Genomic DNA, 9,524 nt, shown 5'->3' with positions numbered 1-9,524 from the left:
GTTGGCAGCACCAACCACGGCATGCAGCAGCTATGGGGCGTGTCATGTAGGCTCCAAAAGTTGTACATTTCTCCTTTATGTGTCTTGGAATTTTGCTTGTATAAAAAAGGGACCATTTGGTGTCCTTTTCTCTTGTTAATTTGCAACACAAGGAGCCTTGGGCAGCTTGTTATATGGCATATTATGGCTGTTCACTTGGACAATGTAATAAGTACCATTTAGACAATATAGCAAAAGCATTGTGTTCACCATTAAGTTCAAAAAATGCGCCCTTGTTTCATCAAAATGATAGGAATGAAAATCGAAATGTAACAGTTGAACGGATTGGTATTTCGAGCTCAACAAAAATGATAGACCCCCCGCCCCCTCCCCCTCCCCCCAGCCCCCCTCCCCCCATATTACTCCAACCACATAGGCTGATTTATTTATTAAAATAAGAAAGTATAAAATATTAAATGAAACATCCATAAAAGAAAGGGTTATTTAATGAGAATACTCTGAACTATGGGAGTGCTTCTCAAAATACTTCAAACTCTATTTTAACTACCAATAAAACCAACAATTACACCTCTTCTCTTATATTAGAATCGGGTGACTGGTTACCTGTTGAGAAGGTGAACAATTATTTATACACCAATTTTAATCCTTTTTTTCTTTTTCTTGCCTCCTTTTCTCTAATCCTTCTTTTCCCTTTCCCTTATCTTTTCAACCAACCCCCATTAAAGCAGCTCTACCTCTTCTTCAAGCTCTTAAACGCCTTTTGTTCCTTCCGCGATCACCTCGGCAACAGTAGCAAGATCATTGGTGTCGGAGATAGTGAAGAAGAACAACCACTTTTTGCTTGGTTAAGGAATTGGGTAATCGTTTTGCTAAGATCTAGTTAAATAAAGAACCCAACAATCTCTACAATTTTCACTTTCACAAAATACTCGGTATTTTATTCTATATCTTTAGTACGAGTAATTAATATATTTCATTTTCCCTGTTATTTGTTTTTTCTATCTTTCAATTCCATTAATCTGGGGTTTCGGTTTCGGTTTTATTGATTTGGGCATCCAAGAATCAAACTTTTTGATTTATTTATGTACTTTTATTCCATCTATAAGATCTAAATGTAAAGTCTAGATTATGTCGAGTTTATAGGATGTTTTTTTCCTACTGTTTGAATTTTGATAGGTTTAATTTGCTTGTAGGAGCATTATTGTATTATGGGTAATTGATAAAAGATGAAGATGAGCGATCCACATTTGAAATGGAATGAGAGATTAAATTTGAAAATAAAAAAAAGTGCAGCTAAAGACGGAGCAAAGGAGGAAGATGAAGATTGAGGACTGATAAAAGGGAAAAAGTGGGCCCGTACTAATATTTACCTGCTATTGCAAGTTGTAAAAACACCAATTCTAATATAAGAGAAGAGGTGTAATTGTTGGTTTTATTGGTAGTTAAACTAGAGTTTGGAGTATTTTGAGAAGAACCCCCATATTTCAGAGTATCCTCATTAAATAACCCTAAAAGAAAAGTGTAAAATATTGAAAGGGACAAAGGGACTAGGTTGTTATAAACTAAAAATGTAGCTTAAATTTTTGGGGGTTGCTATTTACCTTCTCCCTTCCAAAATTTCTCTTTGCTCGATCTTTCACAATCGGCTAAATAAATATATATCGTGTGGGATCGGATGACAAGTGGATGAGGCGAAATATATAAATAATACTCCCTCCTAGTCTAATTGTTGGTCCCCCTCTCTTTTTCGATGCTAGTCGGGTGTTGGTTCCCCTTTCCTTTTTTTGGTAAGTTTTGTGTGGTCCAATTCAATTCTATGTGAGGTATAGGGTATTTATGTGGTCCAAATTCATTTCCTTAATTTTGGTGCCCAAAAGAAAGTGAACCAACAATTAGACTAGGGAGTATTTTAAAGAATCTTGTTTGTGACGGTCTCTTCAAAAAGATCTCTCACAACTCCTTCCCACCTGCTCTTCCACTTGCTGCTAGAATAATCGTAAATATCTTTATTATTTACAAGATTATTTGATGTTAACTGTTACCTACTTTAGTGTAATTTACTTCCAATTGTATAGCTAATTTGTTTCCTAATTAATAGGCTAGCATAGTTGTATTTATACGCTGCTTGATTATCAATAAAGATCATCCATTAAACTCTTCTATTGTATCAAACTAGGGCACGATTCTCAAATCGCTTCCGCTTTCTCCCTACTTCAGTCGTCCTCTTTGTCGACTATCCTTCTCTTCTCTTCTCTATCTGACCTCACGTCATCATAATGCCTCCCAAAACGCCGTTTCACCCGGCTCTTGCCGTAAACAACATCTCAAATCACATCTCTATCGTTCTCGGTATGGATAATGACCAATATCCGTTGTGGGTCGCGTTGTTTACTAATCACGCGAAATCCAATCGTGTGCTCCACCACATCATCAAACCTAAGGGCGTCGCTCCTAAGCCTCCTTCGACCGATGATGTAAAGGAGATGTGGGAGACTCTTGACGCCACGATCCTCCAGTGGATATACTCCATGATCACCACTGAACTTTTAGAAACTATTGTTGAAGAAGATACCACCGCTATGGATACATGGGATCGACTTGCCAATATATTCCAAGACAATAAGAATTCTCGAGCGGTGACACTCGAACACGAATTCTCTCACGTTGACATGGCGGATTTTCCATCTGCCTCTGCCTACTGTCAACGACTTAAATCGTTGGCGGATCAATTAAAGAATGTCGGGTCTCCTGTCTCTAATAACAGACTTGTTCTTCAATTGGTCGCGGGGCTCACCACTGCCTATCATGGTGTTGGGACCATTATTCGTCAACGTGACCCACTTCCCGCTTTCTATCAAGCATGATCTATGTTAACGCTCGAAGAAGCCGGTTTCGCGAAGCAAGCCGCCACTAACTCTTCCTCTGCACTCTATGCTCGGGGGACTGCCGACACCGATACTGGTGGCTCCAACCAAACCCAAGCTGCTTCTACCTCCAAGAACGGTGGTCGTGGTCAGGGCTCGGGTGGGAAAAAGAAAGGTCACAAAGGCGGCAAGAATGGCGGAAATAAGGGTTCTCAAAATTCGCCAGGTCAGGGTCATACACCGGCTGCTACACCGACTGTTTCTCCCTCGCTCGCACAGTGGCCAGGCGGCTATGGACCATGGCAGTGGCCCCCATCTCCTTGGGATTATCGACCGTGTCCATACCCGTCTAGCCCTTGGGTTCGTCCTACATATTCGCCGCGTCCGCAACAGGGAATACTCGGTCCACGGCCTTCTGGTGCGTTTATGGCAGAGGGTTCAACACCGTCCCAGACTGATATAGAGGCAGCTATGATCACTCTTGGTCTCAATCCGTCTGACCCATGGGTCATGGATACCGGCGCTACCTCACACATGACATCGAACCAAGGTAACCTTTCGTCTTTCGTTAATTCGAGCATTCCTAATGGTATAATTGTCGGAAATGGCCATTCCATTCCAATTAAAGGTCATGGTCACACTACCCTTCCCCTACCACACCCTCCTTTAGTTCTTAAAAATGTCCTGTTTGCTCCCCAACTTGTCAAAAATTTGGTCTCAGTTCGTAAGTTTACTACCGATAACTCGGTCACCGTCGAATTTGACCCTTTTGGCTTTTATGTGAAGGATTTGCGGACGGGGACTCGTCTAATGCGATGTGAGAGTCGGGGCGACCTTTATCCAATTTCTACCAATTCGATTTCAGCCGCACCAAACTCTCATTTTGCAGCTTTAGCTTCGTCTCTTTGGCATGACCGTTTAGGTCACCCAGGGGCTCCTGTGTTTTCATTACTTAGGAAGAATAATTTTATTGATTGCACTTCGGATTCTGGTACCTCTATTTGTCAGTCATGTACTCTTGGCAAACATATTAAGTTACCATTTCCCACGTCTACCTCACGCACTTATATGCCATTTGACATTTTGCATTGCGATCTTTGGACGTCGCCTGTCCTAAGCTCGTCTGGTCATAAGTACTATCTTTTGATTTTGGATGATTATTGCAATTATTTGTGGACTTTTCCCATTGCTCACAAGAGTCAAGTTAATTCCATCTTATTAAATTTTTATGCGTACATTCAAACTCAATTTGAACGTAAAATAAAATCAATACAATGCGATAATGGAACGGAATTTGTTAACGGTTTATTTAAGGACTTTTGCACGGCACAAGGGCTGGTCTTTCGCCTCTCTTGTCCTCACACTTCCTCTCAAAATGGTAAAGCCGAACGCAAAATTCGTTCAACTAACAATATTGTTCGTACTCTTTTATTTCACGCCTCGGTACCAGTCAAATTTTGGCATCATGCTTTAGACATGGCAACTTATTTACAAAATATTCTTCCGAGTAAACCCATTGCTTTTAACACACCTCTTCACATGCTATATCACCGCACTCCGCTGTATAGTAATCTCCATGTGTTTGGTTGTTTGTGCTTTCCCCTCGTCCCCTCTACTACGATACACAAATTACATCCTCGTTCCACTCCGTGTGTCTTTCTTGGGTATCCTCAAAATCATCGTGGCTATAAATGTTTTGACATATCTTCTAATAAAATTATTATTAGTCGACATGTTTTATTTGATGAAAATGTGTTTCCTTTCGCAAAAAATCATCAACCCGACAAAATAGCCTATGATTTCCTGGATGACGGGTTGTCTCCATATGTGGATTTTTCGTCATAAATTTCATTCTGACGGTTCTTTTGAAAGGTATAAAGCTCGTCTAGTAGGTGATGGTAAAACTCAGCAGGTTGGTGTCGATTGTGGAGAGACTTTTAGCCCAGTGGTAAAACCCTCTACCATTCGAACTATTCTGTGCCTCGCCCTGTCCAATTCGTGGTCTATCAATCAACTTGACGTCAAAAACGCCTTTCTTCATGGCACCCTCAATGAAATTGTTTACATGTATCAACCTTTTGGGTATAGGGATAAGTCTAAACCAGATCATGTGTGTCTTCTCAAGAAGTCACTCTACGGCCTTAAACAAGCTCCTCGCACATGGTATAATCGTTTTGCGGAGTATCTTGCTCGCCTTGGTTTCACTCACAGCAAGAATGATCACTCGTTATTTATTCTTCGGCAAGGTGCAAATCTTGCATATTTATTGCTTTATGTCGACGACATAATTCTCACGTGTTCATCTGAGCTTCTCCGTGTTTCCATTTTGCAAAAGCTTCAAAACGAATTTGCCATGAAGGACCTAGGTTCCCTTAGCTATTTCTTGGGTATTTCCGTGAAGCACCACAAAAATGGTATGTTTTTATCCCAATCCAAATATGCCGAGGAAATTGTTGATCGTGCAGGAATGTCCTCTTGCAAAGCCGCAGCCTCTCACGTTGACACAAAACCTAAGCTCAGTGCCGCGACCTCCACTCCTTATGCCGATCCCACACAATATCGTAGTCTTGCCGGAGCTCTTCAATATCTTACTTTTACGAGACCAGACATTTCTTACGCGGTTCAACCGGTGTGCCTTTTCATGCATAATCCCATGGAGGAACATATGAATGCGTTAAAACGCATAATTCGTTATGTGCACGGTACAGCCAGCCGTGGTTTATGGCTCTCCAAATCGACTCCCTCTCATCTCACGGCCTATACGGATGCCGATTTGGGTGGCTGTCCCGACACACGACGCTCTACCTCCGGTTACTGCGTCTACCTTGGTGATAATCTCATCTCATGGGCCTCGAAGCGACAGCTCACTTTGTCACGATCTAGTGCCGAAGCCGAGTACCGTGGGGTCGCAAATGTCGTTGCCGAGTCATGTTGGCTTCGTAATTTGTTGGTTGAGTTACATGTTCCGTTGAATAAAGCAACTCTCGTATATTGTGACAACGTGAGTGCTATTTATTTATCGGGCAATCCCGTTCAACATCAACGCACCAAACATATTGAAATGGATATTCATTTCATTCGTGAAAAAGTTGAACGTGGGGAGGTGCGTGTCAGACACATTCCGTCTCGCTATCAAATTGCGGATATTTTCACAAAGGGTCTTCCGTTGGTCCTCTTTGACGATTTCCGTGACAGTCTCAACATTCGTCTACCTCCAGCTTCGACTGCGGGGGTGTGCTAGAATAATCGTAAATATCTTTATTATTTACAAGATTATTTGATGTTAACTGTTACCTACTTTAGTGTAATTTACTTCCTTTTGTATAGCTAATTTGTTTCCTAATTAATAGGCTAGCATAGTTGTATTTATACGCTGCTTGATTATCAATAAAGATCATCCATTAAATTCTTCTACTTGCCCCTTTGTCTCACGTCTCTTCAAAGTGACGAATTTTGTGTGTCAAATTTTAACCGTTTGTGAGAAGAGAAGGTAAAAAAGAGAAGGTAGATAGTTTTCTTCTAAATTTATATATGTAGTTGAAAACATAATTGAAATCCCCTTTTATGCTAAGAAATAAAAGTTCTCCATGTTTTTCCCGTCAAAATGCATTTTTTAGAGAAGGAAACTAATAATTATTAAGCGTTTTCACTTAAATAAGGAAGTTAATTATAATGATAATTATTTCATTAAACTGTTTTTTCATTAAAATAATTTTTTCATTAAATTATATTATTTCAACTAAACCATAAACTATAATCTTCTAAATAAATATTTGGAATATATGAGAAATACCCTTCTTGCAAAAAAAAATATAATCTTCTAAATAAAATAAAAATAAATAAAATGGATAAAATGGATAAATTATTAATTGTAAAATATTTTATTGATACTATTATTAGAGAATTATATGATCCATACCCGGGATTTGTGAAAATAATACTGTAAAGTGCTATTATTGTAGTTTGTGATAAAAAATTGAGACAAATTTATAAATTGAAATCATTTGCTTTGTCATATACGAACTAAGAATATTTTCATTAAATTACTCCATCCGTGTAAGTCAATAGTTTATATGCTTTATTTCCCCTCACAAAATAAATCAAATGTAAATTATTCACTGAGATAGAGGAAGGTAGCTCAATAGAACATTGAAATAATGAATAAATTATCAGAACAGCTTCTATCAGTTTAAACAAGAGAAAATAAACTACTATAAATTACTTCTAATTTATTTATAAATTAGTCAAAATGAAAAAAAACTATGGACCGGCGATTTTATGGATTGAAATATCATACTCTGTATAAAAGAAATGTTTAATATAACGTCAAAGTGTCCCATCCTTTTCGAAAGTCCACCAAAAAAAAAAAGGAAAAAACATTATTATCTTTCAATAAGTCGACTTTGCTTGTTTCCATAATGCCAACCTCAAACGTCAATGTCTAGGAGCATATGACTTGCATAATGTACTACTACCACTATGCAACATAAGATACCAAGATAAATACTTTGGCTTTTTTTTTTCTTCTTCTGAGTAAAGTAGTTTATTTGATTGCTATTTTATCATTTAGCAAGTGTTTGATAAACAATTTATTTGATTAAATGAGTTAGTATCTAGCTATCATTTTAGCTTCTAGCTATCTTTACGGGTTCTAACTAATTTTCCCAAAAACATCATTACTCTTTGTTTGATAGTTATGCATTTCAGCTAACTTATTTGACAAAATAGGTCATTTGAACATTATATCACAAGGTTTTTTTTGGGTAAGTGTGAGAAAAATCTCATCTCAGTTAGCTAAAATAAAATGTTATACCTAGGTTTTCCAAAATGAGTTACCTTCTCATATTTCCTTTCAACTTTTACCCTTGACTAATAAGCTAGTAAAAACATAGTCTTATTATGTCCTTTTAGCAAATACTCTTTCTTATTCTGAATAACTGTCACATTTGAACAATTGCACGAAAATTAAGAATTGAAGTTAAAATAATGAAAAGTATTGTATAGGGGTAAGAATATATAGGAGTTAAATAATGAAAAGTATTGAATATGCTGGTTTTGGGCATAAATAATACTATACAACCAGTTGTATAATAAGTATTGTACAACCCTATACATTAATCCGAGCTTATGTGTAATTTTTCTGAGTTTTATAAGAGTTTATTTTTTTTTTGTTTAAGTGTGTGAGTTCAAAAACTTTACAGCATAACTCATATTTTTCTAAACAAAACTCGAAAACTTTAGTACACAGCTCGGATTCTATATCATACAACTGCATACAACAGGTTGTATAATCTACTCATTGTGGTTTTGGGGTGGTTGGGGTGGTAAATAAAGAAAAGAGTCAAGGGTAGGAAAGTCAAAAAGCATGTCCAAATATGGCAAATGAGACAGTTATGTAAATAGACGAAAATGGCAAATGAGACAGTTATTCAGAATAGGAGAGAGTATCATTTACATTTTCCGCTAGTTCTATCAAACACTTTAAAGTTAATGAATTATTTTATCAACTTTGGGTACCAGCTAGATTTTCATATTGTAGATACTCAATTTTATGTAACCTTTACATTAATTCTACTAAACATAGCTCTAATGAGTCCCAACTCTATTTCTAACTCTATTTCTCCGTTGTAAACGTGTAAAATGAACCAAACAACTTTACTTTTATTGGTTGTCTTACATGAAAACATTACATCCCACTCTTGATTTCATAAAGTTAATTGGTTATTGTCTATCTTTGTTTTGGAGATGATCCTAATTGCTTTGTTTGGGTAAGGTATACTAAGGACTTTTGTAGATGCTCAGTAATTTTCTTCCACACGCATCGTTGCTATTTCCGTCAGTCGGACTATGCAACATAGCTTGAGGGTTTGATTGGAATGAGTAATTGTTATTGGAGTAATAAAGTTTAAATGAACTAATGTAAATAAGGTACTCTTAAAAGTCCATCCAAAATGTAAAGGATGAAAGGATATTATGTTATTAATTGATGATTAACAAGGTTACAGAAGGTTAGTATTTATATAACATAAGACAAGCTAATAACCCTAACTAATAGCACAATCTTAGGGATACAATTTGACTAATATAAACAACCTAGATAAACTAGGAGTATATCAAGGAACAGATTGTTGACTCTGTTTAGACGGTTGCTGCATTGACTCGGTTTTATTATCTTGCGTCGATAATATATTCTTAACATGCTCCCGCAAGATGGATGGTCGTAGAGTAAGACCAATCTTGGATGCAAGTGATGTGAACCGAGCTCGTGATAATGGTTTGGTTAAAGTGTCTGCAATTTGATTAATGTGTTGAACACGAATGGCTCCTAATTGTACCTGCTCACGCACAAAATGGAATGCCAAGGCTAGATGTTTCATCCGAGAATGAAATATAGGATTGGCAGAGTAGTTTTTAGCACCAAGGTTATCGCAAAATATAGCAGGGGCGTGAGGCAGCGAGACTTTAAGTTCAGATAGGAGCGATTTTAACCAAAGCACCTCATATGTGGCATCGGCTATGGCACGAAATTCAGCTTCTGTAGAAGAACGGGGGAGCGCACGCTGTTTCTTCGAGGACCACGAAATAGGATGCTGACCAATGAACACAACAAAACCGGTAGTAGACAAATAATCATGCTGATCACAGCCCAAATCCGCGTCA

The 9,524-nt window shown here is 37.7% G+C and overlaps 1 protein-coding gene across 1 annotated transcript; it reads left to right on the top strand.

Moving 5' to 3' along the window:
• Positions 1–2,276: 2,276 nt before the first annotated feature.
• On the top strand, positions 2,277–2,864 carry LOC141601088 (uncharacterized). Its single transcript, XM_074421352.1, has one exon. The coding sequence runs from the start codon at positions 2,277–2,279 to the stop codon at positions 2,862–2,864; it is 588 nt and encodes a 195-aa protein (XP_074277453.1).
• The last annotated feature ends 6,660 nt before the right edge of the window (positions 2,865–9,524 follow it).

Source organism: Silene latifolia, chromosome 9 (assembly GCF_048544455.1).
Source record: "Silene latifolia isolate original U9 population chromosome 9, ASM4854445v1, whole genome shotgun sequence".
In the NCBI taxonomy this organism is placed as follows: Eukaryota; Viridiplantae; Streptophyta; class Magnoliopsida; order Caryophyllales; family Caryophyllaceae; genus Silene; species Silene latifolia.
This window is presented reverse-complemented; position numbering and strand designations above follow the sequence as displayed.

What these genes read in the sequence shown, in the direction of transcription:
- LOC141601088 (XM_074421352.1), top strand. Translation starts at nt 2,277, where the DNA reads ATGCCTCCCAAAACGCCGTTTCACCCGGCTCTTGCCGTAAACAACATC.